Source organism: Mycteria americana, chromosome 6 (assembly GCF_035582795.1).
Source record: "Mycteria americana isolate JAX WOST 10 ecotype Jacksonville Zoo and Gardens chromosome 6, USCA_MyAme_1.0, whole genome shotgun sequence".
NCBI classification, from domain to species: Eukaryota; Metazoa; Chordata; class Aves; order Ciconiiformes; family Ciconiidae; genus Mycteria; species Mycteria americana.
In genome coordinates, this window is record NC_134370.1 from 6,071,484 (window position 1) to 6,085,317 (window position 13,834).

General features: G+C 37.9%; 1 protein-coding gene across 6 annotated transcripts in view; it reads left to right on the top strand.

Moving 5' to 3' along the window:
* The window catches only part of ATE1 (arginyltransferase 1), an 87,382-nt gene that overhangs the window by 28,743 nt on the left and 44,805 nt on the right, over positions 1 to 13,834 (top strand). For all 6 annotated transcript variants that reach the window (XM_075504414.1, XM_075504417.1, XM_075504415.1 and 3 more), the window contains 2 exons: positions 2,773 to 2,954; positions 8,735 to 8,834. In XM_075504414.1, coding sequence (XP_075360529.1) covers positions 2,773 to 2,954; positions 8,735 to 8,834 — 282 coding nt within the window. The remainder of the gene's footprint in view (positions 1 to 2,772; positions 2,955 to 8,734; positions 8,835 to 13,834) is intronic.

Here is a 13,834-nt window from a genome sequence, read left to right on the forward strand (position 1 = left end):
TAATTGGCGCAATATGTAATACCAGTTGCTGTTAAATATTTAAATTTTAATAACACGTTATAAAATATGAGCAATCAAATGTGTTCACGGAATCATTAGCTAGCAGAATATGAAGACAGGTAGAATTAACTTGTGATGGAATGTATTGTACTTTTCTCTGCATTATAGTCTAAACATTGGAGAGAAAATTATTTGTTTTAATTTTTGTCCTGATGTATTTCTTCTTTTTTTGATTGTTTTGATATAATCAGATTATAATAATTCATTGTATTGAAGTTTGAGTATAAATTGTTCATTTTAAATAAGTTGGTCCCTCTGGATTGATTCCAGGGCTAATGTGTATTATTTTGGGTAGATAAGGTAAGCTCTCTCTGGTGGGGCTTGTTCACCTGATGTCACTGGTATACTTTACATCACCTTTGACAAATGCGGTCCCAGGTGGACGTGGGAATAGTGTGAAATGGTATAACCTGCTTCAGGAAAATGTTTAATATTCTAGACCTGCTTCATGTCAAATTGCCTGGATGGTACATGAGAAATTAGGTTAAAGGAGCCAAGTATTCATTGAGAAATTGGAGAAAATACCATACCTACAAACATTACAAAGGATTACATTGTATGAAAACTTTTCATGGAGGAGGAAAAAGTTACTCTCTTTAAAAATGTTATTTACTTAATGTAATGGAAAGCCCCGAACATTTTGATTGAAATCAGTGCTGTGCTTGTTATGTTTGTTGCAGAACATAGCCTCTTTTATGCTCATGACACTTCACTGTAATTGCATTAGTGAAATAACTGTAGTTTATACTTTGTTAGAAGTTCTTAACTGATGCTAATACTTCAGTTTGCAGAGGTCTGGTGGCTGAATGAATCCATGCGATGCCATTTGAAGCTTTGGGGTCACACACAGACACAGCATTCATTTTAACTTCAGAAGACTTTGCTTTGAGTGAAAATTTTTTCCATGTTGGCTTAGATTATCTTTTTTTAACATTCATTAAATCCTATATGATGAGTTTTTGACAAAGAAAGAAAATCTGTTTCAACTGAACCTTATTTAAGCAAGTCTGTGTTATATTGCCAATCACATTTCCCCTTGGCTTGCAGGAGAAGTTTCATTTTTTCTGTCACTGGCTGCACCCTGGTAGCTGAGAGGAGAACTTAACCTGTGCTGGGAAATCCTTTGAGAAAATCTCTTACTTGACTGTGTCCCAGCTTAAAAGTTTTACTACTGACCATGAGATTTCATTTGGCTCTATTGAAAAATTGAGGTTATTGTATGAAACTGTCACTGTTGAATAAATAGGCTTTGCCTGAATGAGAAGGAACCCAGTTTAATATGCTAGTATCCAAGTCTAATATCCTCGTATACTGCAGATTGAGCTCTCAAATGTTTGATCGTTTCACTTTTACAGTATCTGTAGCTCCATATCTAGGTTTATGCTATATTACCATATAAAAAGGCAAACATTTTATTATATGGCCTTTATTTTGGGACTTATTGGTTGGGTAAGTCACTTGAAATGATTTTTGTTCACGTGATTGATTTCTTTTGACACATGTGGTACCAATTAGAATAACTTCTACTGCCCATCATCTCTTCAGTCTGCGCTACTGTATCAAAATACTTGATTAAACCCACCTTCTGTTGTTGTAATGCAAAACAGTTGGTAATAGTAGGCAATACTGTCAGATTTATTGAGTGAGAAGCAGCTTTCTCAAGATCTGGCAATGCAGTGAAAAACATGACTAGATGGATAATTAAGTTGAGCACAGTGGAATTCAGGATTAAAGTAAACTTGACGTGGGAGAAAATGGCATGCCAAAGTTGGTTGTGTAATACAGTTTAAATTAGGAGATCTTTTTTTTTTCTTAATTTGAAGCATCAAGTTCTGGCTCTAGGTGCTTTAACCCGTCAGGAGGCATACTTCACTGCACATCCAAAACCACAGTGCCCAAGAATAGTGAGTTCCTTAGTGTTTTTGCAGAAGATGCTCTGATGTGGGCTGACAAAGAAGCAGCTCCACAGTTTCTGTTGCAACAGAGAGTTTCAGGTTCTTAGGTAAAAGTTGTTTTGTTGGTCATAAAGAGCAAACCTTATAAAGAGTAAACCTCACATAAAGAGTAAGGTGTTCGGTTCTTTTTATAAATGATCTTCTCAAGCAACTTTAATGGCCACTTTGAGAAACTGAATTTCTGTGGCCAAGGTGCTTCCAGTACTTGGGGGCTTGGGGGAGAGAAACAGTAGGGTCATTGCCATGACACAAAGTGTTGGAGGAACTAGGCAGTCGAGCCAGCTTTGGGAAGTGCCAGCACAGTGCAATGTAGTGTCTGCATTTCACCTTTCTGCCTTTGGGCTTCATCTCCTGTTGAGTAACTAGGTCAAATTAAAGGCCAAACTATGGGGGGGGGAGGGGGGAGCATATCTGCAGAATTTGTTTGCATGTAATAATGCATTAATAACTTGATGAATCACGTTGTTTTATCATTTCAGTACTATAAATGCTAGATGGCAGAGGCTGTTTGCAGATTCGTGTTTGGCATGGGTGATATGTAGAGGTTACTGATCATGAGTACAATGAAGGTCAGAAATGATAGTGAACTAACATTGTTTTCCCTACTTCTCAGATTCCTTTTTTCCTTTTTCTAAACATGGATAGCAGGAGTAATTTCTCACAGTATTTGCTTTTGTCTTAAAATTCTTTCTAAAATTGTTTTTATGCTGAAAGTCTACCTGTCTGACAATTACATTGCTCTTTTGTTTGTGCTTAGGCAGAGAATGCACCAACTGGACCAGAATGTGGCTATGGTTCTTTCCACCAGCAGTATTGGCTGGATGGGAAGATAATTGCTGTCGGTGTAATTGATATCCTGCCCTACTGCGTGTCCTCCGTCTATCTGTACTACGATCCAGACTATTCTTTCTTATCTTTGGGAGTCTACTCTGCATTACGGTAAGAGGACTTTTTTTTTTTGGTTATCTGGTTAGACGTAATAGTAAGCATTGATACTTGTTCCGAAACTTGAGCTTTTATTTCCAGTCTAAACATATACTGGTAATGCTATCTCTAGCAAAGTATTTGTGTTTTTTTGTTAGGTGGGTTTTGTTTTTTTTTTTTTAATTCTCTACGGTTGGTTGCATTCCAAATAAATTTTTAATTGTCATCCTTGAATAGGGTTGTATCTTTTTAGTTATCTAAATACTTTTAAAGATTAAAAAACCACTCAAACGAAATACCTAGTTTTTATTGCCCCTGAAAATAATTTAGTATTGCTTGGTTTCAGCAGGAAAAGCCCCTTTTTTGTTTGAATAGAAATAATTTTTCCTTTGACCTTTTTCTTAGCCCGGTCACCAAATGAAATTAATCACTTTTATAGTTTTATGCACATTGAGGTCATAAATAATAGAGCACCTAAAAACCATTGTCTTCTGAATTAGTAGTCCCCTGCTGTACTAGCACTCAGTATATTTTTCAGATATGTTAATCTCATTATCTTTGCCTTCAGAAAGTCTGACGGAGAGAGTAATCCTATGAATTTTAAAGCATTGAATTAACTATCAACCTAGTCTTGCAAAACAGTAGGAATAGTGAGTAATGCTTTTCACTGCAAATAAGACTTGTATGCTAAATTGCAAGTTACTGTTTTTCTTCCATAAGCAATTTTATGATTCCGTTATTATTAGAAGGAAAAAAAGCCCTAAACGAGTGGAAATATTTGTGCATCTCAGGTTTTTTTCTTAGCTTTTTTGCTTCTTTGTTTACGTGAAGTAGACTGGTCACAGACGTGGTGTTCCCAGGGAGGTTCTCATGAAACATCTAGGTTTGAACCTCCTGCCAGACACGTCTATTTTCAAGTTTCCCTAAGGCTGAGAAGTTCTAGGAAGTGTCTTTACCTGTTGAGATTTGCACTACACTCTTTCAAGTATGAAAGAAGCGCTAGAATTGTGAGGTCCAGCCGCCTTCTTTCTCCAAGGCATCCTGTTGAGAGGTATCTTCTCTATAGGTAGAGCTTCTTAGCTATTGTTTAGTATTACCGACCAGGGTGGGTAAAAGTGACATGACTTCTGAAGTATGTAAAGCACAAATGCTATTTTTAGGAAACCTCTTCTTATCACAGTTACTTCATATACTTTTGTGATAACTAATAAACCATGAGCAATTTAATCTCTCAGAAGTCTAATCACTTATAATTTGTTTACATTTTGATTAGGATCTTTTGATTTCTAAGAATCTTTTTTTTAATTATTTTTATTCTCCTTTTGGGTGTATTCTTCTTTTTGCAGTAGTGAATTTTATGATTTCTGAATAATCTTTACATGAGTTGTTCAAATGCATATGTCAAAGCGTTTTTCCCACAAAGTTCACTGTTAAGTTGCTGACATCAGTCTAATGGTTTATTGCTGCTGAAATGAGGTGCTGCAATCACTCCTCTCCATCTCTGCTATATGCTGGGCTTCTAGCAACCATATATTTAGCAAGTTTAATTTACTGAGCAGAAGATTGCTTGAGCAACCTGGTTAGTGAGCTGAGTTGGCTCAGTGAAGAACCTGTTAACACCAGAGCTGGTGCAAGAGTTGTGACGGAGCCACAACGTGCAGCTGAGAATGGCTAGGGAGTGAGAGAGCAGGACCTCCTCCCACTCTGGTAAGCTCTTATGTCCATTCAGTCCTAAAGTACAATTTCTCCAAGTTATGCCACCTTTAATAAGAGCTGATAACATTGCCTTCCTGTTGGCTCTCCCCACCTTGTTCTAGAATGGTTCTTTGTGAAGGAGAAACTGTAGAATCATAGAAGAGTTTAGGTCAGAAGGGATCTCTGGATGTCATCTGGTCCAGTTCCAGCACAAATCAGGGCTAACTTCAAAGTCGTCATAAGCATTAATGTAGCTGTTGCTGTAGCATCTCCAGTGGTCTATGTCTAAAAGAGTCTGAACTGTCATTTTTCTGAGGCATTCAGTCGCACTGGTGATTTTATAAAATTAATCAGAATTAACAAGTGTTAGAAAAAATGTTGGAACTCCTATGATTTAGTATTGATCTTTTTTCTGTCTATTAGTGGTCTAGATTTGTAGAAGTATTTTATTACATATGCTAGATACTTGAAATTAGACCGATTATTATTTTTTTTCCATGCAAGGTGAGCATATAACATAAAATACTAAGTCCTCCTAAGAGTTGTTTTTTAGTATTTGTACGTATCACATTACTTTATGTAATAATAGACTGACATTATCTACTTATGAATTCTTGAAATTATTTTAAATTTTCTACATAACAAATTTAAAACTTTGTCGGTGTAACGTGAGTGCGTGGCTCAACTAGTGAAAAAGCAGCTTATAAATTCTGCAACTTTTAAGGCAATAAAAATGAGTTCCCAACAGTCTTAGAGGGAGCCACCTTTGTTCTTCTTTCAAAAAGGGAAAAAAGTCTTGAGAGTTAGGGAGGATTTAGGAAGTTGCAGAGGAATCTGATATCTTCAAAGCTGTTGCCAATTTTACTCTGAGGAGGTTAAACTGCATTGCAGTGCTGTCACTTCCACTTCATGCTACTTTGAGAATTTTTGCTGCTGAGTCGTAGAAAGGATGGGATTTGAAGACCATTTGAAATATGTGGGCATGTAAGTAAAGAATGAGGGGAGAAGCAGCTACTTGTGAAATGCCAGTCTTGCCAAAGGAAAAAAAAAATCAAGAAATATTGAGTGATTCTTATTCTTATTTGCAGGAAAAAGTTAAACCTTCCCCCTACTACCTAAAGTCATGAATAGTAGACAAGCTTAGTATTCTATGGTGGTATTCTCTGGTGGTGAATGGAGTTTACTCCAGTTGGCGGCCGGTCACAAGCAGTGTTCCCCAAGGCTCTGTGCTGGGGCCAGTTCTGTTTAATATCTTTATCAATGATCTGGATGAAGGGATCAAGTGCACCCTCAGTAAGTTTGCAGATGACACCAAGTTGTGTGGGAGTGTTGATCTGCTGGAGGGGAGGAAGGCTCTGCAGAGGGACCTGGACAGGCTGGATGGATGGGCCGAGGTCAATTGTATGAGGTTCAACAAGGCTCAGTGCCGGGTCCTGCACTTGGGTCACAACAACCCCATGCAACGCTACAGGTTTGGGGAAGAGTGGCTGGAAAGCTGCCTGGCAGAGAAGGACCTGGGGGTGTTGGTTGACAGCCGCCTGAATATGAGCCAGCAGTGTGCCCAGGTGGCCGAGAAGGCCAATGGCATCCTGGCTTGTATCAAAAATAGTGTGGCCAGCAGGACTAGGGCAGTGATCGTGCCCCTGTACTCGGCACTGGTGAGGCCGCACCTCAAATGCTGTGTTCAGTGTTGGGCCCCCCACTCCAAGAGAGACATTGAGGGGCTGGAGCGTGTCCAGAGAAGGGCAACGAAGCTGGGGAAGGGTCTGGAGCACAAGGCTGATGGGGAGCGGCTGAGGGACCTGGGGTTGTTTAGCCTGGAGAAAAGGAGGCTGAGGGGAGACCTTATCGCTCTCTACAACTGCCTGAAAGGAGGTTGTAGAGAGGTGGGGGTCGGTCTCTTCTCCCAGGTAACAAGTGATAGGACGAGAGGAAATGGCCTCAAGTTGCACCAGGGGAGGTTTAGACTGGATATTAGGAAATTTTTCTTCACTGAAAGGGTTGTCAAGCATTGGAACAGGCTGCCCAGGGAAGTGGTTGAGTCCCCATCCCTGGAGGTATTTAAAAGCCGTTTGGATGAGGTGCTTGGGGACATGGTGTAGTGGTGGGCTTGGTAGTGTTAGGTTTACGGTTGGACTTGATGATCTTAAAGGTCTTTTCCAACCTATATGATTCTGTGATTCATAATCTCTATTTTGTAAGAGGACAAGTACTTGAACTTCTTTTGGAATTGGGTTATGTAGCACTGAAATACTAAGTCTGAATTTTGTATTGATGAAATGAATGTATGTCTTCCTCGCTAGTTGACTACTCTTGCCAAGCACTAACAGCCATTATAACTCTTTAGATATGTACCATAACTGAAAGCTTACAAAAAGGTAATTGCAAGTCTGTAGTCCCTTTTCCGTAGGGATTTAGGCAGAACGTATGCAGGTAGATGCGAGTTACGCATTACAGTGACACCTGATTGCTGCTCCTGGTTTAAAATGATGGAGTCGGAGGATTCTCTTGCATTGGATCAGGGCCCACGCTCCTGGATAGAGGAAAGGGAGGGATGCTTTAGCATCCCCCTAGTAAAACTTGGCCTGGAGTGGCGTTGGCCAAATAGATGAACGAAAGATAGAGCAAGACCTTGAGTTCAGGGTCCTTACCTAGGGCGTATCGCTGGAGACTGTAGTACAAGCTAAGACGCCGGCAGTAGTTCTAAGCAAGCTAGCTCTGGTATCACGTGCACTGATTCGCTTGCACGAAGCTTTGTTGCCCATGGTAAGACTGCTGCTGCAACCCAATTTTTACCTCATTCCATTATGGTCTATTGACTCCACTTTTGGTTTACTTTGAGTCTTTTTGTTTTATTAAATCCGACAGTGTAGTCCAATTGGAAAGGGTGTTTCAGAGAGTTTGAAATGCAAAGATAATGGGTTTTTTCCCCTGTAGTGTTCCAGCTTTTTGAATTGCAGAAAGGTGTTTGCTTAATTAGGTCCAGGATAATCTGCATGAAACAGTAAGGTTGTTTAACTTTATGCTATGTCTTAAAGATTATATATATGAAGTGCATGTTTGTAGATTTTTGGGAGTACATAAATCTCACTTCTGGAGTCTGTTGTATTTACCTGGATTTTCAGATAGACGTTCTCCTCTTGGAACGGATGTAAGTTGATACAGAGTTATCATGGACCCACGATGGTCTTGGCAAACTGCATGCAACTGAAATGTTAGGTTTTCAGTGTATTTAAACATCTGCATTGCTAACTTAATATTAAGTGATTAAAAAAAACCCCAGTATTTGTACCTGCTTCCTATATGCACGTGCTCATATCCTCTTATCCCTTTGACACTGAAAGTAAGAATCAACATCTATATTTTATCAAATTTGGTACAAATCTGAACTGCAGAGTTACAAATGCTGTAAAAATGAGCGTTATAGTGGAAACAATGGCAGAATCTTTGTAATAATACTATTTTCCTTGTGCCAATAAAAAGCAAAGTTATTTTGGAATCCATTGACACATCTTTTTCAGAATAAATGAGAAAATCATACAAACAAACATGGGATAGGTGAAAAATACCTTTTGTTACATAAAGATGGGTGTTTTTACATGTAAATTGCTAGAATGCAAATAAGAGAACAAACAAGAAGCTTATCCTTCAATCTTGTTCTTTAAAAATAGTCTGATGTTTTCCTGAGCCACGTTAGCCAGTCTGTGTACAATAGCTGGGCCAGATTTCTGTAGAATTCTGATGTACGCGAATATTAAGAGGAAACTTGTTAAATAGAGACCCTTAGTCACTTTTATTTGAATTTCAAGTTGATCAATTGGCAGGACAAAACACAAAAATGAAAGTATTTTTAAGCCTGACATTGTTTTGCATTTTGGTGATTTGTTTGTTTGTTTTTTAAGCATTAATTTTCAGTTTGTTTTCTTTGGGGTTTTTTAAGCATTAGTTTTGAGTCTATTATCTTCATTTTTTATTTGATAGAAGTCTAGTCTTTTAAATCGGTCAAGAGCCAGGTAGCTGTAAAATATTTCAGTATGAAGAGGTAAAATGAATGTAAGAATTGTATTCAAAAGTAATTAGTTTCTTCTTTCCTTTCACAGGGAAATTGCTTTTACTAGGCAACTTCATGAAAAAGCTCCTGATCTTTGTTTTTATTATATGGGTTTCTACATTCATTCATGCCCCAAAATGAGATACAAGGTAAAGTGTGTTTTTACTTATTTCCTTAGTGTACTATTATTCAAAGCATTTGACAGTGTTCGTAGTAATATAATATTTTGTAACTGTCATTTTGGATTTTAATGTAGACTTTATATGGTTAAATTTGAACGTTGGTTACTATTTAACTTGGCTTAGGATTTTTTTTTTATTTTTTTATTTTTTTTAAATTTAGCTGCATGTGGTATTTATTACAAGTTGGCTTAAAAACAGTTCACATGGAGAGGTTTTCAAGGCTGTCAGATAATAGTTTGTCATTTGGTTACCTGGCTATCTCATGTTTACAGTATACCTTCCAATAGACTAAAATTCTCCCTTTTTTAGGTTCACATATTTGTGGAACTGTTGCTTAGTGACTACAGGCAGTGATAACATGCCTTCGTGGTCTTGGCTGGACATGGGTTTTTCCTCTTTGTTTTTTCTTAGAGATAGGGGACTTGCGCTGCCGATGAGACCAGTGAGAAGCTAGGTTAGCAGCAATTTTGAGCCAGGTAGCAGATTTTTAGGAAAGGGTTAGGAGAATCCACGGAACGTTTAGAATAACTGATCTGTCACCAAACCTCCTTTGTAACCCCTGTTAGCTTCAACTTTGTTTAGACCTGAGTGCCTAAGGGTGTCTCTTCTGTGTTTTTTAGATCTCATGAATGTGCTATCTTTTCTTTGTAAATGTGTCATTGCTTTTTGAATACAATTTCGGAGTCCTGAACGTTGATAGAAATTTGCTGAACATTTACATGTAACCAAATAGATCTGTTAATAATGTGGAAAGATACAAAGCTCTTGAAATCTAGAGTAAAAGGTGCAGTGTTTTCTTTTCTTTTCTTCTTTTTCCTCAAAGCGTGCTAAAAATCTGCAGTGTTTTCAGCTAGTTTTCAAATAGCCAAAAACTTGTGAGGCTCATTGAAGTGATAGCTGTGAAGGAAAAACCATTTCAGCTTTATTGTGGCCTACGCTACAGGTGACCATGATGATTCAGTCTTCTGAAAATAACAAATAACAAATCCCTCCCTCTCCTTCTGTTAGAATATGTTTGTCTGTCCTCTTTTTCTTTTTTTTCCTTCCTTTTCCTTCCCCTCTCTTTGCTAACTTGAGTTTATCATCTACATCTGCTGGCCAAACAAAGAGAATATTAAGTTTGAGGGAAGCAAATGGATGAGTTGGAAAACGCTGCCTCTGTCATCTAAATCATCTTAAAGGCTATCGCATCACCAGCTTGAACCATAGGTTCTGATTACTTGCTCCACTCTTTGGAAATATTTAAAAGTTTGGGATGATTTGTTCATGTTGAGACACTGCAATTTAACATCCCTTGTCTATTCTACAACCTACATAGTTCAAGACTCGTAAAAAGAATGCATTTAGTTTACTAGAGCACTTAAGAAAAGAAACAAATCTGACTATAATGGCAAAAAGCGTCCTAGTTCTGAAAGACATCATTGCTAAGAAACTTTGGGTTCAGCTGCTTGTACTAAGTTTTAACAAAAACATGAACTTTGTATACATGGATTAAACAAAGCTCATAGATGAGTCAATGTATTAAAGGAGCCAGCAAAGTATTAAAATATGAAGATTAAATGCTGTAAAACTGGGAGCTAACCTCAGTAGCCACTGTACATTTGTGTTATTTATTATAATGTGGTATCTCTTCTGTTTGGCCTCTGCTGTTATTTTAAAATGATCGCATCAAGAATATAAGATTCTCATGATGCTTCTAGTTTTCATTCTCAAATAATGGAAATTGAATAAATTGTAGTGGGACTTCCCCCCCCCCCCGGCTCCTTTTCTTCCCTTGCTTAGACTTAATGACTATCTGATATGACTGTGATTTGGTAGAACATACATTTTAGTCATCCAGAAACCTATACATGTCAATGTGCTTAGGTAATTAAGTGTGGCCTAGTATGAGAATTACCAGGGCAGGGGGTGGGGAGAAGAAGAAAACCTATACATATATATTTAGAACACACACAACAGCAGGTAAGTATGCTCTGTGTTGGGAGAATAATAATTTAATAAATGAATTGCAAGGGTTTTTATTTTATTTTATATTTCTTTTCCTGTGTATATTTGTTTTGGAAGTGGCCAAATGTAATGCAATTGAAAATCAGGTTGACGTTAATTCTGTAGTTCCACTTTACCCTTGCTGAAATAGTACACTGGAAACAAATTTTAAAACTAAGCTTTGAAATGCATCTGGATAATGCTACTGCTCTTGTGAAGTGATTTGTAGTGGTTAAAGTAGGGTGGGTAAGTACTGACTTTGCAGATTAAGTAATTTCAGTAATGCCTGGTTGACTTAGAGGCATTAGATGTCGAAGACTTTGCTTTATTCCAGTTTAACAGAGATGTTAGACGCTCCCTTCCCTTAATGCTATTAGTGTGGAAGAATGACAGGCTGTAGGTAACTGTTGTTAAACTGACATCAGGTAAGCAAATTAAATGAAGGAAAGAAAAGGAAGGAGCTGAACAGCTAACCACTGGTTTTTATCCTCTGCTTGTAATTTTCTTTGCAAATTATTTGTCCTAGGATGTTTAGAAACGGAGGCTAGACACAGCATCACTTCTTTATATAAGCAGTGTCTTATGAAGAACACATGCATGCTATACTTATTTACAGTAAAGTCACAGGATTTTGGAAATCTTTGAAAATTTTCATTCTGCTAGTCACAGATTGTGAGCAGTGGAAATGCCTAAGCTGATTTTTGATGGAAATGCAGTACTACTGGTTTGTAGTCTACAGCTGTGTCTCTTCCTGCTGATTGAGGAGGGATAGCTGATGAATAAGGAACAGTGACTTTATGATGTCGATTTAAGGAGTTTGACAGTGTTCCACTTTGCATGGAGTAGAACTCAGTCTTCTGTTCAAGACCTGGTGGGAGTAATTGGGGATCTGTGCAATGAACTGTTGTACTCGTATTACAGTCCAAGACTGATGCATTAATATTGTGCACATGAGAACATAGCTGGACGTTTTGGTTTTAAATACACATGACTCCTAAATTGGAGGTATAGATACCCAACAGCAAGCATTAAAGCCTTGTTCTGCATGGGTACTTTCTTGGAATGCAAATTGTGGACATCTCTTCTGGATTCTAACTTTTTTGTAGATGTAAAGTAATAGTCAAACATCAGTTTTTAAAGCATTGGTAATGGGTGATCATATATACCAGTGACTGAGCCATATACAGTAACAGCTCCTCCCTCTGCATCAGATCATCTTGGTTATGCTGAGTGCTCTAAGGAGGTCCAAGGCATTGATAGACTATTTTGTTGAAGTATTTATTTTTTAATCAGGCTGCTAGTATGCTTGTCCTGCTTTTTGTGCAGTTGTTCTTAAAATGATATCCATGTCTTTATCCAAGAAAGTTTCTTTGGGCAGTCACCTTCCGATATGGCCAGAACGTCACACCAGTTGCTCACAGCGCAACTGCTCCGTGCTGCTGCTGAATGTTTTTAGCCACCGCTGAGCAGGTCAGGGGCTGAACTGGCAGAGAATACATTGTTGGACATTTTAATCTGAAGTATTCTATTTCCACAAATGGTACAATTTTGGACATAAATAGTGTGTAGTCCAGATGAAGATGGGAGGCCTGGGTGTCCTGGAAGAGGATCCCCAGGTCAGGATTCCTGTGGCTCAGTAATAGAGTTGAAGAATTCCGGATTATCAGGCAGGAAGTTCAATGGTTAATGAGTATCATCCACCCCATGGGTCAGATGTAGTTGCAGAAATTTTTAAAAATAAAGCTCCCTTTTGACTCTCTGTTCCCTTCCTTTTCCTTTTGTTCCCAAACAGCTTGCATTTGATTGCAATGTGATTTTAAAACAGTGGAGTACCGGTGAAATTACTTAAGATGGGGGAAGGGAATATATTGCAATATTAGGCTATTTTTTACTTCTCAGATTCTCTTAGATTTGTTCCCATGCATGGGTTAATATTTATGAACTGGTAAAATAAAATCTACATTAAATTGAGACAAAAGGATTTCTGTAGTCCTATTAACTATATTAATATGGAAAAATGCTATGAAAAACCTTAAGCAATGGCTTTGTTCCATTTTTTTCCGGGTAGGTTAGGGTAATACAAGATTAAAATGGTTCTCTGAAGAAATGCATGACCTTGTGGTAAAACTTTTCAGGCTCTGTTAGATGTGGTAGTTCTTATGTTGGAAAATAGTCTCCTGGAAAATTTTCCAGGACTCTTAAGATGCAAAGTCTTTTTCCTAATGCATTTTGGAGTCTGTGATGAAATGTTAAGTATAAGAAAGTATGTTACTTTAGGATGATGTTGGTCTCAGACTTGCTTCTTGTGTTTAAGTACTGTATCTGTACTTGTTAATGCTTTTCAGTTAAAGGCATTTGTTTACAAACATGGTTATAGAATTACAGAAATAAAAGAACCACCTTTGGAGAACAGCCATATCAGAGAGATGCTTGAGAGGATCTTGGATTTTTTTCCCCGTACTGATACTCAGTCTGTTTTATCCTGCATCTTTCCAAGTAAAAAATTTTACTCCATGGCTCTATGTTACTAAATTCACGTTTTCCAGTCACTGCTGAACTCCTTGAGATCCTTTCTGTTCTTTCCATTACAGTTCTTTGATACTGATTTTGAGTCTTGTGGTGGGTGACACTAAATAGATTTTGGGTTTGTGCTTCTGGTGTGAATAATAAATGTATTTGCTGCCCTGCATTTGCCATTTAGACCTCTGCTCACTTGAAATCAAGTTCTCCTCTAAGTTCTTGCATTGGGAAGGGGTTGGTGAACTTTTCCCCATGAGTTTCCTTACTTCTGGATTTTCTGAGGCTTTTTCAGTGTCAATATTTGCATACAAATACTGCAATTGGAGTACTTATCGTTACTTGTTTTGGTCAATGATTGCTTTCCCTGAAGTTGCTCTGCTAAGCCTGTAAATAATCATCAGCGTACTTTGAAGTGTGTAACAGATTTAATGTCTTCTTGCTGTGTTATCTCTGTGTACCAT